Source organism: Muscardinus avellanarius (assembly GCF_963383645.1).
Source record: "Muscardinus avellanarius genome assembly, chromosome: X".
NCBI lineage: Eukaryota > Metazoa > Chordata > Mammalia > Rodentia > Gliridae > Muscardinus > Muscardinus avellanarius.
Window position 1 is genome coordinate 85855974 of NC_137792.1, and position 14211 is coordinate 85870184.

Sequence of the window (14211 nt, forward strand, 5' to 3'; positions counted from 1 at the left end):
CCCAAGGGACTAAAACAGCTCCCTGTCTGGCTTGGAAGGCTGGGAGGTGGATAACTAGGATGGGGAGGCCGAAGGGGGAGGAAGGGGGGGGGTCTTGCGCAAGCGCACGCCGCTGCTTCGACCGCCAGTGCTTTGGTCTGCCAGAGCAGAGGGAGGCAGAAGAGGAGGGAGGGAGGAGAGGGGAAGGGAGGGGGAGGCGGCACTTGGGCTGCAGCTTTTAACCAGAGGCAGTCTCTCTCAGCTCTCCGAGGGACCAGCAGAGGCAGCTTCGGAGTAGGATGCTCTGCAGGGTGCCCTGAGCCTGGAAGCGCTTGAGGCAGCTTCAGGCTCTAGGGCAGTCAGTTTTCACCATGCATCAGTCCCTGACTCAGCAGCGGTCCAGCGACATGTCCCTGCCTGATTCCATGGGTGAGTCTAACTGCCCTCTCTCCGGGCGGTGGCAGCAGCAAGGGGTGAGTGCGTCGCCCTCTGGACTGAGTGTCTGGGCCTCTCAGAAAGCCAGACAGCGGAAAGTGGGATTAGGGGTTCTGCGCGCCCCAGTATCTGAGGCGCCAGAGCCCCAGGGGAGCGGCCCGGCTGCGGCGAGGACAGGGTGGGGGCGGAGATTGGAGCGCCAAGCTACTGTTGGAGTATCCCTGTGTGTGGAAGTGTGTGTTTGTGTGAGTGTCTACAGACTTGCAGCCAGTGGTAAATCCCAGTGGTCTAGGGATCTAAACACTTCCCTTCAACCTGCCTTCGCTTTCCATTCGACGCTCCCTCTTTTCAAAGTCCTCATCACTTCCAAAAGCTCACGACTAAGAATAATTAGAAGAAGCAGAATCCTTGCCTCCTCCCAACTCAGGGCAACTGACGCTGCCCTGAAATTCTGAGATACAGTGATGATTGGGGGGGGGGGTGATGTGCACCTCTATGATGGAGTGTTTGCGCAACCCTGGGGGATGGGCGGGGTGGGGGAGCAAAGAAGGGGGCTGTCGGGAGGGTCATTCCTGTGGAACCACTCAAGACAGTCTAGCTCTGCTGTTTTCATCGGCAGGATCAACATTACTTGAATTTGATTCCTATTCTGTTTCAAATGCACGGTATGTGCGTGAGTGTGAAAAAAGGTGTGTGCGGGGGGGGGACGAATGAGGGCGCAAGAAAGAGCCCGCGCATCTTCTGAAGTCGCGCTTTTCTTCTGGTGGTGGAATGGAGGGGGAGGGGCACTGTTTGACACCTTTCCTTTTAGAAACTGTAGGACTGATACCTTTGGGTATCAACTTGGCTGCCACTGGAAGCTGCTTTTCGGTAGTTACAAAAAAAAAAAAATCCAGTCACCTTTAGCTGTTAGGCACCTTCCCAAGATGTATGATTTCACTGGGCAGAGAAATTAATTTGGAGCCCTGGAGAACGGGAGGGGATTATCAAACCATGATTCCACCTAATCTAAAAATTCGTCTCGGATGCACTTCAAACAAATCGAATTCTTTCTCTTTCCAACTTACTTTACATTCTGTCAAATCCTTCCGACCCCGAATTACTGCCATCTACACTGCTCAGATCTTGTGCGATGAATTTGCTGGAACATCTCGAAGGGAAGGGAGGGGGCAGGGAGATTAAATCCCCATAGGAATTCCTTACTGCCTGTGAAAGACTCAGTCTCACCAAAATTCGTTCAGGAAAGGGGCCCCAGAAACTGTTAGGTCCTGGATGGTGGAAAGATCGTATTTGCAGTGGTTTTCTATATTCAGCCTAAGAATTCCCTTTTTTCATTTTTAAGCACGCAGTTATTTGCAACGGGGTACGAAAGAGGCCAGAGCCAAATCCAGAGCCCAGCAATATCTTAACTCCCACTTAACCTCAGCACTCTCTGACGTTCTCGTCCCCCCCTCCCCCCCCCCCACACAAAATGTACTCCTTACCTTGGCCAGCTGTGGCGCCAACGCAGCCCTTGGCTCCTGGACGCCAAGCTGTTGCGCCAGGGTTCCGCAGCGAACAATCCCGCTGCCAGCGACAACCACCTGCAAATCAAGCCTCTTGCCCTGGTCCCTCAGACTGCAGGAGTGGGCAGATTGGAGGACCGAGGTTTAAAGGGTTGCTACCTGAAACTCTGTGAGTTGAGAGAACAAGAGGAAGAGAGTTCTCCCTTGGGCTCCCAAGGGACCTAGGTCAGTCCTGCGTTTCTCTAAAGGTCTGCGCAACGAAAAGCGAAGAGGGCTTCGCCTAGTCTTCACGCTGCGAGAAAGGAATAAATACATCTCATGTAGAGATGAGAGACCGGCGCCACGCATTTCGTTTTATAAGGTCTGCAGACCGACGGCACCTGCAAATTTCTGAGTGAAGCGGTAACTGAGTTTCCAACAGTTTGGTCAGGGGAGCCTTCCCCGGAATTCCCTGGCGCTGGTCCCGCACACTCCAAGCCTGAATCAGCGTCTAGGCTACTTAGGAGCTAATCCCACTTAACTCAGCTCTGGCATCGCCACCTTCCCTTGCACGAGGGGAGCGGGAGAGTGAGTGAGTGGGTTAGTGTTTCATTCTTCCTGGGCAACATTTCCGAGGGGATTTCCTTTACAGTCAAGGCACAACAGCGGCCAAAAGAATAAAATTGTAAACAGGCAGACACACTGCACCGAAGTGTAGTGTGCACTTTGCTGGCGGCCTGGGGATGATAGGGTAGTCCAAGACTCAGAGGGGAGCATGCGCTACGCCATTATGAACATGGTAATTGAACTCCAGCAACCCCCTTCTCCATTTTCACAACACTGCCCCCAGGTGTTAAGGCACCTCTACTACAGCAGGGCATTCCTTCTTTCCCCAAAGAACACTGGCGATTCACTGGGAGGCCTTGAACATCGCCATTCAAAGAATTGACTAAAGGGGTGGAGGTGGCGGATTTCAGCGTCTTTAAAGAAATGCTTGGAAGCTTGGCAGGGCTTTGAGGTTCTTGTGTGGGCGGCCACCTGTTTCCAGGGATGTTCAAGGAGGAGAATTCCTGGGATCCATCCTGTGTTGCAAAACAAACTCAGGTAAGCAAATCCTGATCAGTTCAAAAGATCGACCCAAGGAATTGGCGGGTCATCAACAACACAGTGCACAAGACAGGATACTGGATCTCCACCACTTTTGCTGCACCCCAATAAGGATCACACACCACACACTCTCCTGGGAGGGACTAATAGAGAACATGTTAAAGGTAATATCCTGTCTTCTAAGCAGCCCACATCTTGGTTCCTGTCTGATCCATAATCCTGGAACTGGTGGATCATCCAGTTTGTGGATGTAACTGCTGAAATTACATTTAATATACTAATTAAGTAAGGTATCTAGAAATTTAAGGACATGAAATAATGAGTAACCAAAGTAAAATGAGATGGATCAAGAAACTTGGGCGAGGCGAGTTTTGAGCAGCTTTCAAATGCAGGGAGGGACTCAGATTTAAAGACCGCAATGCAGGTGGGGGCTCTGCTCAGGAGGAAAAGCCAGAGGAGGGAGAAGCTGGCTGTAGCTGGAAGGGTGGAGACAGTAAATAATTGGGTGCCTCCAAAGCGGAGCCCAGGTCCTCAGGATTCTGGGATGGAGGTGGGGCACTGCAGAGAGGGAGGGCTGCAGTAGTCTGCAGGGGGACTGCTGGGGGAGGCAATGCCAATGATGAGATTTCACATGCTCTCTGTTGTTGACTGAGGGAGTTGTTTATGCAGAAAATATATTGGACATCAAGGATTCAAAGTAGTGATTGATATCAGGGCTATGATACAAGAGGGCCAGGAGTTTTTCAGTGCTGCTGAGCCTTTGGTTGTACCCTATTTAAAAAATACTATAAGTAGCTAATATTTATTCACACAATTCCTCCCTCAGCAATTTTAATTAGAAGGGAAATAATTCTGAGATGTTGTCTCTTGTTTATTCAACAAGTGCCGACGGTTTACCAGATATTAAAGACTGTAATAGGCACTGAGTACCTGCTGCTGTTTTTAAGTAGCTCTGAGTTTTTGATGTGTTGATTTACTTAAGAAAAAACAGAATAAGATGGTCTCAGGTGCACAGGACCATAGAAACCAAACTATACCTGAATAAGAACAGGGATCTTTTTCTCTCCTTTAAAATAAAACAATTACCAGAAAATGTCCTAAGCAGACACAATGAGCATTATAATCCTGGCCACACCTTCAGAGAATCTACAGGTATGTTTTGTTCTAAGTAGATGCAGATTGTATTAATTCAATTTGATGCTGAAGATAAATTGATAGGTGATTATAATCAACTCCCCAAGCATAACAAGAAATAATTTTATTTTATACAATTGTGGCCCTTATAATATCAAATAAAGGGTGACTGTGGGAGTGTAGGGGACAGAGAATAGATATGCAATCCAGTGAAGGGAGAATCTTCTTAGCAATTTTATCAAAAACAAATCCTGTCTGGAGGCAAGGCCCCTGTGGGGCTGTGGGATCTTTGGGTTTCTCAACTGACTGAATTTTCAATGTAGGTTCTAAAGCAGAGGGAGGGAAAATAGATTTTCGAACGACACCATGTGGTTTGCTGAGTCACTTTTCTAACCTGGCTCCTGTGCTTTTAAGAGTTGGAATGATGTTTGCAAAGAAGACCCAAGAACTGTGAATAAGATTAAAGGTCAGTTGGTAGGGGAAGAGCTGGCAGAGGAAACAAACAATTTAGAAAGACCACAGGTAGGCATACAAGCCTCCAATTTCATCCGGAAAGTTACATGTTTTCTGTGTAAGGTACCCATGGATTATCCAGCCCCCCTTTTGTGGCCAATTTGGGTCAAAGGGTGGCTAGAGATCCTGTGAGAGTAACAAAGGAGAAAAGAAGACAAAAATTTGTTGAGAAGTGTTGAGAACTTGACATTAAAAGCCCTCTGTGAATCCAGCTTGCTATCTATCATAGAGGGTCTTGGTTTGGAGATCTTAGGGTGCCTCTAAATCAAGAGGACGGATTACAAACCTTCAGGTAAACAGGAGAAATAAATATTGTCCCCCTTTTAGTCCCTTCCTTGCACCAGACAGTCTGAATTTGTAATTTGCATCCCAATAGCTCACAAAGGTTCCTGATGACACAGGTGTTTTTGGGTCTTTATGTTTTTCCATATGGAAGCCAGACCAGAGCCTTATTTTTTAACTCCCCTAACCTCTCCCCTCCCTAAAAGGGGGGGTAGAGATTGGCATTTTACTGTATGAGTCCTATAAACACTCAAACCAGTTCTACATTTTGATGCAAAATCGTCTCAGAATAGAACCATATTAGATCTCAGGTTTGCCGCCAGTCTCATCAATTTAGGGAGGCCCTCCACAACTTGTTTCAAATAAAAAGACAGGGATGGGGGTGTAGCTCAGAAGAAGAGCACTCCTGGATTTAATTCCCATTACCACAAAAGGGGGGGAGGACTCTCATGAGCCATGTCCTTAAGTTTTGAGGCTGAAGTCAGGGAAGAAAGCTAGCCCCTCCCACCTCCTTTGGATCACATGGGAACAAGATAGATGGTGGGTCTAATCCAGGGTGACACTCTGGATGTTTTTCTTGCATACCAGACGTGGTATCTGCAGGGGCTTCAAGGCCAGTAGCCACCAGCCCCCACTGTCTGGGCCCTCCTGAGTCTAGCCTGGTTTTCTCCCCTCCCTCTCCCCTTCTTCCCAGTGGCACAGTCTGAACAGCTTCTCCTGACCCTCCAGGCCTCCAGTTAGGTAATTGAGCTTCCCTTGCAGTCTGAATTTAATCAATTTAATCAATTTCAATAATCACTGCCCCCCCCAATTCCTAGTGATGTCTTCTCTGGTATTTTTTATTGAGGACTCCCTCCCCATGCCAGAAATATGCCTGCAGAATGTGAAGCTGTGCTTGCTTCCTTTAAAAAAATTAAATTGAAAAATTGAGCCTAGATACCATTTTTCTATCTGACTTAATAAGCCTGTTTTCGAAAAAAATATTGGTTTGTGTTATCATGTCTGATAAGCCCTGAGTAGGAGAATGGATTTCTTATCATTTATATTTATGTCACCCTCACATAAGCCTAAATGGGTATAAGTTATAATCCTTCCCATCTACCTCCCCCGATAGATATCTTTGTGGACTAATGGCCTCCAAACGCTTACTTTATTACACACATTTGTTATGTGACAAATCTTGCCAGTGCACCATTTTAAAGTTTATACATGAGGTGGCAAATGTCAGAAATAAATGAAAAAAAATCCCAGTACCTGGCTTGGTTCTGATATTTACACTGAAAATGAAATTTAATATTTCTAGCTTATGAAAAAAGCTTCTTAGCTACATATTGGCTTTAAAATATTTTCATTTAATACCTCTACACAAACTCTTCTCATTCATCATATCCCTAATAATTTTGCCTAAAAATACTCTACTAAGAAGGTATGAAGCATATTTTAGAACACAGAATTTGTTTTATTTTTATATAACCAGTGAAATTTCTTCTAAACTGGAAATCTACTTTTTATTATTAGAATAGCATCTGGTGACTGCTCCCCAGATTTCAGCTCCCTAGAGATAACCCCAGTTACCAGTAAGAAGAGGAAAGAAAATTCTTCCTAGCACATTTTTTCTTTAAGTCACTCCTTTCACTGACTGAAATGAACAATTTCAGTTTCTCTCTGTCTTTAGGAGCCTTCAATCGGAGGAAACGGAACTCCATCTATGTCACAGTGACTTTGCTTATCGTGTCCGTGCTAATTCTCACAGTGGGCCTTGCTGCAACCACCAGGACCCAGAATGTGACTGTTGGAGGTTATTACCCGGGAGTTATTGTAAGTATAGAAGGCATAGGTGGGTCTCCGTGGCTTGCTTGCTACAGAGATTCTGACTTTCCTCTGATGGTTTTCTATGCTGTTTTTAGTTTCTAGTGTTTACTCAGATTTTTTTATTATATCTTTCTATGTCTCTATAGAGAGACAACTCTGGCCGTTAAGGAATCACTGGACTAAGACTAAGAAGAGCCCCAGTGCCATCCTTAACTAGGATTGTGAGCAAGTCCTCTTATTATTTAGGGCCTTAATTTTCTGGTTTAGGACATGTCCCCAATTAGCAATGTTAAAAACAGGCTAAGACCCTTTCTCTATGGGCATCTCCTTTCCTCTGTATAATAGAGGTCACTGACCTTACATGAATTTTGAGGACCCTGGCAGCTTGACATTCTCTGACCAACAGCACTGATCCTCAAAATGATCCTGTACTTCTATCACGAAAATGATTTGAAAATTATGTTCCTAAAGTGTAAATAGTTATTCATGTATAACTTATATAACATGTTCATAAAATTCACATGAAAATAGAAATTCAAAATGAGATGAAAATGAAATGAATAATAATTTTAATATGTTTGTATAAACACAACCTAAAATGTTACAAGGATGGCATGCACTTAGTGTGGTTTGTCATTAAAGATAATGGCTATAAATGTTTATTTCAAATGACCTCACTAGATAATTGTGTATCTTTGGGGCTGAATCTTATTAGATATGATTGGGCTGATGTTGCAATCATTTTTTCATCATGGACCTCACAATGTGGCTGACAAAAAGCTGGCCCTGGGAGTTAGAAATATCGATTCTGCCATTTTCTTGTTGCTCACTATTGCTTACCTTATTAGGGCCATCTTCAATTTGTGATTTCTCAGCAGGAGTCTTTCAAACCTCTTGCTGTCTTGTCGAAACTAGTTTAGTTAAAACTAGATAATACAATCTGGGCATTACATAAAATGTCCCACCACCACCCCTCTGCTGCTTGCAAATTGCCCTCTTCCCTCAGGAATAGCTCAGTTGATTATCTGATATTCATATGGACAGAGGATGCCAGTGACAGCCCATTTATTGAATATGTGTGACAATTTCTTTCTTCTTATTTTATTTTTTGGTACTGAGAATGAAATCCAGGGGTATTCTACCTCAGAGCTACTCCCCCAGCCATATTCTTTATTTTGAAACGGACTCACTAAGTTGCAGAGAGCCTCACTAAGTAGCTGAGGCTGGCCACAAAACATGATTCTCCTGTGTCAGCCTCCCAAGTACTGGGATTACAAGCGTGCACCACCATGCCTGGCTTTTCTTTTTATTTTATATAATAAATAGGAAACAGGAGTTCCAATGGTTTCTTTCTATATTCCAGTGGATTGTTTTACCCACCCCAGAAGTGCACGCAATCCACTTTGGAGACAGTTGAATTTATTGCATTAAAAGAGAATCAAATTTAGCCAGGCACAGTGGTGCATGACTATAATCTCAGTATTTGGGAAGCTGAGATGGGAGGATTGTAGGTTTGAGGCCAGTAGTTCTCAGTAACTTAGCAAGACCCTGTGTCAAAATAAAAAATAAAATAGGTCTGGGGGTATAGCTCAAAGGTAGCATGCCCCTGTGTTCAATCCCCAATACCACACACACAAATCTCATTTGCCAGCCTGGGCAACATAGCAATACTCTGTCTAAAACCAAAAGCACTCCTCCTCCAATTTGGTCTGTGGACACTGCTGTTCAATCCAAAAATCCAAGTGTGGATGTTTGATCATATTTTTATTATCAAATACCTTCAAATTGTAATTGCTAGCGATCAGAAAGGAAGTTTAGGGCAGTTAATATTTTTATTAAGATAATTAAGATGTATTTTTGGCTCTCTCTCTCTCTCCCTCTCTCTCTCTCTCTCTCTCTCGCCCCCCCCTCTGTCTCTCTCTGTCTCTCCCTCTTTCTCTGCTGGAGAGAGAAGCAAAGGGAGTTCTCAAAAGGATTAAAGATGATGCCTTTGACAAGCCGCGAGAGACCAAGTTAAAGCCTGTTGCCTAGGTCTCCAACTTCACAGTCAGCCACCTTAATAGCCCTTATGAAGCTGCAGACTGAAGTTTGGTAGGGGAGGTTTGCCCCTCAGCTTTGGGCAGATGGGGCTCAATCCAGCCAAGGGCAGGTGCTCCCCCCAGACACTGGTTGGTGTTCTGTGCCCTCTGTAAAACACATGATGTGAGAACTCACCCCGGTCCACTTCCTGTGGTGAGGCCAGAAAACCGGTTGTCAGCAGAATTGGGTTTTATTTTTAAACACAAGCAAAGAGAGGGGAGGAAAGGAGGAGTAAGAGTGCTCTGGTGGCTTGGAAAAGCAATTTATAGGGTCTCTGTGACTTTGCGTGCTTCAGGTAGCTGCATTAGTAAAATATTTCTGATTGATGAGCAAATACTTAAGCTAAGATTAACAGTCTCCGTGAGTGAGGGGAAAGTATTTTCCATGTCATTTTAAGAGTACAAACTCCTATTCATGAACAGGGGCTGTAAACCTGCTCTGTAAAATATGTGACTGTGGGTGGCTAGGTTGGAATACATTAACAAATGAAGGAGGGCATGTGTTTTTTTTTTTTTTTTTCACGTACCTGATGTTCAGCTAGCACTGAAAGTTGAAGCAGTAGGGGCATGAGTCTGTGTGTGGGTTTCACCAGGAGCTAACATGGAAGCGTTCATAGGAGAACCCACCAACCGGACGCTGTTTCCTTGCTTTAACATTGCAAAATTTGTTCCCATACCCATATTTTCTGTGGATTGTTTCTTTAAGATAGGTTTAATGATAGAAAATGGAAGAGAGAAGACAGAAAATTGAAAAGTAAAAAAATCCACTTGGGTTTATAGGTCTGATTATAACAAAAACAATTAAGGCTCCTACCTCTAAAAGAGTAAACACGTCAGAATCCAGACTTATCTGGGAATGAGCTGCTTTTGCTAATTGAATGGTTTGATTATTAAGGAATTATTTTTTTCTTTTTTTTATGGGGTTCAAGATGGTTGAGGCCTACATGCACACATCACTCATTTAGCCCCTACCCAATTCCCACCTTAGTCCCTCCCCCTTTCTTCCTTCTCGTGTTTGCCTTAGTGATTGACTTTGATAATTCTTTGATTAATTTTTAAAATTTAAATGTGTAAATGTGTAAAGTATTTTACAAGCTCTTTTAAACAACTGGGAAATGTTCAATATGGACTGATTATTAGATAAGGTAAAATGTATAAGGAAAGACAGAGATCCCCCCCCCTTTTTTTTTTTGCAGTGCAGTACTGGGATTGAACCCAGGGACATTCTATCTCTGAGTTACACCCCCAACCCTATTTTTTTTAATTGGTGTACTGTATTCATACATCATAGTGGGATACAAACTTTTGTAGACATACATGCACACTTTTCCCAGTCAGCCCCCACCCGATCCCCACCCCATTCTCTCCCCATCCCTCCCTCCCATGCTTGGCTTAGTGGTTGACATCTAGTATTTTAGCAATTTATCCAAAATTAAAAATGATAATCTCACATAACAGTCTCATTTGTCTGATACCAAGATTTTGATGACTTAAAGATAACATTTCAATATTTCTTTTTACTTTCTTTCTTACCAGAGAATATTTTTTTCTATTTTTTTTAGATGAAACTATCATATATTTATATATTTTTCAGAAAAAAAATCTATCCTAATATGGAATATGGACTCTAGATACCCAAAACGATCTTGAAAAAGAACAAAGCTAGAAGATATATATTTTCTGATTTCAAACCATATAAAGCTACAATAATTGAAACAGTGTAGTACTATTCTAAAGGCAGATATATAAACCATTGGAGTTAAATAAAAGCCTAGAGCTAAATTCTTCCCTATATTGTCAAGTTATTTTTGACAAGGTTTCCATGAACATTTGGTGGTGGAAATAATAATCTTTTAACTAAATATTGTTGAAACATAATAATTACATGGAAAATAATAAAGTTGGACCCTTACCTAATCCCATATAGAAATATTAACTCAAAATAGATAATAGACCTAAATATAAATCTTAAGACTATAAACTTTTAGAAGAAAATCTGGGTCATAAAACCTCACAACACTGAAATTGGCAGTGATTTCTTGGATATGATTTCAATGGCACAGGCAACAGAAGAGTATACAAACTCCCTAAAAATATTGTATATCCAAAGACAATGTAAACAGAGTTAACAGTTACTAATAGAATGGGATAAAATATTTCCAAATGCTATATCTGAAGGTATATTAATATTCCAACTAGAAATCCTAAAAATTAACAATAATAAAGGCAAACAATACCATTTAGAGATAGGTAAAAGACTAACATAAGTAATGAATCTCCGCAGATAACTAATCTTATTTGTCTGTTGGATGGAAAATCTTGTTTCTCTGGTTCTGGTGTGTGTTACCTATTTCTTCTTTGTAGTTAATCTCTTTGAGTATTTTCTCTAGCGCTGGTTTTGAAGACATAAATTCCTTCAGTTTCTGTTTGTCATGGAAGCTTCTTATTTCTCCATCTAATTTGATAGAAAGTTTTGCTGGATAGGAAATTTTTGGCTGGAAGTTGTTTTCTTTCAGAGTTTGGAATATGTTACTCCAAGCCCTTCTGGCTCTCATGACTTGGTTTGGGAAGTCTGGAGTGATTCTAATTGGTTTGCCTCTGAATGTCACTTGGCCCTTTGTTTTTGTTGCCTTTAAGATTCTCTGCTTGGCTTCCACATTGGTCATTTTGACAATTATGTGGCGTGGAGATCCTCTTCTCTGATCCTGTCTAAAGGGAGTTCTATAAGTTTCCTGGACCTGTGTATCAACCTCTTGCTCTATGTTTGGAAAATTTTCTGCTATTACTTCCTTGAAGAGATTGTTGATCCCTTTAGTTTCACTTTCTTTTCCCTCCTCTATTCCAATTATTCTTAGGTTAGCTCTCTTAAAATGGGCCCATATTTCTTCAATATCAGATTCCTGCTGTCGGATATTTTTTCCTAGATTAGAAACTATGCGTTCATTTTTGGAATGATCATCTTTTAAGAGCGAAATTCTGTTCTCCATGTGTTCTAATCGGTTGTTTGTGCTTTGAATTGAGGCCTTTACTTCATTAATTGCATCCTTTATCTCTTTTTGGCTCTCTCTGAGTTCTTTTCGAAGCACCTCTATTATTTCTACAGTTATTTTCCTGATTTGATCTTCTAGAAATCTCTGATTTTCTGTTTTATTGGGTTCTGATGTTGTGGGGTTGTGGGCATTCATTGCTCCAGTATTATTCCTCTTTCCCATGATTTCGGAAGTTTGTGCCTTCTCTGGGTTCTTCCCTTGGGTCACTATGACTTCACTTAAGGTGTCCTGGATCTCGATTCAGTAGTATCTCAGACCCCACTACTCCTTTACTGGGTTGTATCACAGAGTCTCCGACACAGAGAGTCGATAGAGGCTGCTTTAGACTGAGGGGGGGTGCCAGGTTGCACGTTCTCCTATGGTGTGATATCTCTGCCACCGCCCCTCCTCCACTGGGTCGAGTCCCAGGGAGTACAGTAATGGGATTTCTCCTCTGTGGCCCGCAATTTGACTCACTGTTCTTGAGTACACAGATGTAGCTGTACTGGATTCGGTGAATTCTCTGCTGCTGCCACCAGTGGCAATATGGCGCCGCTGCTACGCCCTCGGCCGTGAGGCTGGCGTATTACTTCTTGGTTTTGATTTCCACTCTGAATACCTGCAGCGTGTGCTGAGCTCAGCCACTGGGAGCTTTAGATTTTACCAGCGGTGAGAAATCCCGCCTGGCTGTTCCGCAGCGGCTCACCTCGGCTTGCTGTAGCCGTCCAGTGAATTTGCCGCTGCCGCTGGCAGTATGGCGCTGCTGCCGCGTCCTCGGATCTCCTCTGTGGCTCTGAGCTCTGTTCTCAGTCCGCTTTCTCTCTGGAGCCTGGTGATTTTTTTGTTTCTCTGGTGATGGTGTTTTCTGGCTATGAAAGGCGCTGATTTTGTGGTAATGGAGATTGGTTGTTAGCGGGGCTCTTAAGCCCCGCTTTTCTCAGTCGCCATCTTCCCGGAAGTTCCCAAGGAATTATTATGTAAACTCTGAACCAACAGTTTTCCCACTCAAGTATGAATAAGAATGACCATGTGAAGCATATGAAGAGATCTCATTCTGGATGGGCCCTACAAATGTATATTTTCTGTTCATGAGCTAACCTTTTATTGCAAAAGTAACACAGAAAGTAATTATGCATCATGGCATTGCACAAGCCTGTAATCCCAGTTCTTGGGAGGCTGAAACAGAAGAAGCTCTTGTTTGAGGCCAGCCTCAGCAAATTAGCAAGACTCTGTTTCAAAATAAAAAAAACAAAAAGGGCTGGGGGGTGTAGCTCAGTGGTAGAATACCCTTGAGCTCAATCCTGAGTACTCTCCACCAAAGGAAGAAAAAGCAATACATGTTTACATGAACCAGCAACCACCTGGAGAACTAAAACGCAATAAAATATGCTTAGCAATAAAACCAGAAGGAGCAACCATAATGTGGCATTATAAGATCCCGCACTGATAAATTGGTTGAGTACAAATTACTGTCCTATACAACTGTGAAAACTTTTCAGATTATTCAGAACTCTGCTATTTTGGACTTTAGTTAAATGTGTTAATAATACATGAGAATTTAAAATTTCAAAACATAAAAATTATGAAGAAGTTATTAGATTAAAAAAGACTTACCATACAACTCATTTAAATATTGAGATCTCTGACATTTAAAATATGTTTCAATTTGCATAACTCTAAGTCATATTAGACTTTTTCAGGGGCATTTTTATTTTGCCAAACCAGATGAGATGCATTGGACTAGCACATTAGCTACTACTCTACCTGAACTAGAAAACAATATTAAGACACATAAGGACACATGCATCTTTAAAGGTGTGCTATTCTAGCCGAGCGTGGTGTTGCACACTTGTAATCCCAGCATTTGGGAGGCTGAGAGTAGGACGCAGTTCACAGACAGCCTCAGCTACTTAGTGAGGCCCACTGCAACTTATTGAGACCCTGTTTCCAAAATAAAGAATTAAAAAATAGGGCTAGGCGTATAGCTCGGAGGTAGAATGCCCCTGGGTTTCATCCCCAGTACCTCAAAAAAAAAGTGTGCTATTCTAGAGCTGGCATGGTAGTCTATCCTTGTAACTCCAGTACTTGGGGGGCTGAGACAGGAAGATCATAGGTTCAAAGCCAGCCTTGGCAATTCATTGAGCCCCTATTTTATTTATTTATTTATTTTTTGGTGGTACTGTGGGTGGAACCCACAGGCTTTCTACCTCCAGGCTATACTCCCAGACCTATTTTCTATTTTATTTGGAAACAGGGTCTCACTAAGTTGCTGAGAGCCTCACTAAGTAGCTGAGGCTGGCTTCGAACCTGCAGGATCCTCCTGTCTCAGCCTCCCAAGCGCGGGGATTACAAGCGTGC

General features: G+C 42.9%; 1 protein-coding gene across 4 annotated transcripts in view; it reads left to right on the forward strand.

Moving 5' to 3' along the window:
* Positions 1-350: 350 nt before the first annotated feature.
* Positions 351-14211, forward strand: part of TMEM255A (transmembrane protein 255A) — a gene marked incomplete at both ends in the record, with an annotated part of 62296 nt that continues 48435 nt past the window's right edge. For all 4 annotated transcript variants that reach the window (XM_080718495.1, XM_080718497.1, XM_080718498.1 and 1 more), the window contains 2 exons: positions 351-408; positions 6610-6752. In XM_080718495.1, the coding sequence (XP_080574621.1) occupies positions 351-408; positions 6610-6752 (201 nt within the window). The remainder of the gene's footprint in view (positions 409-6609; positions 6753-14211) is intronic.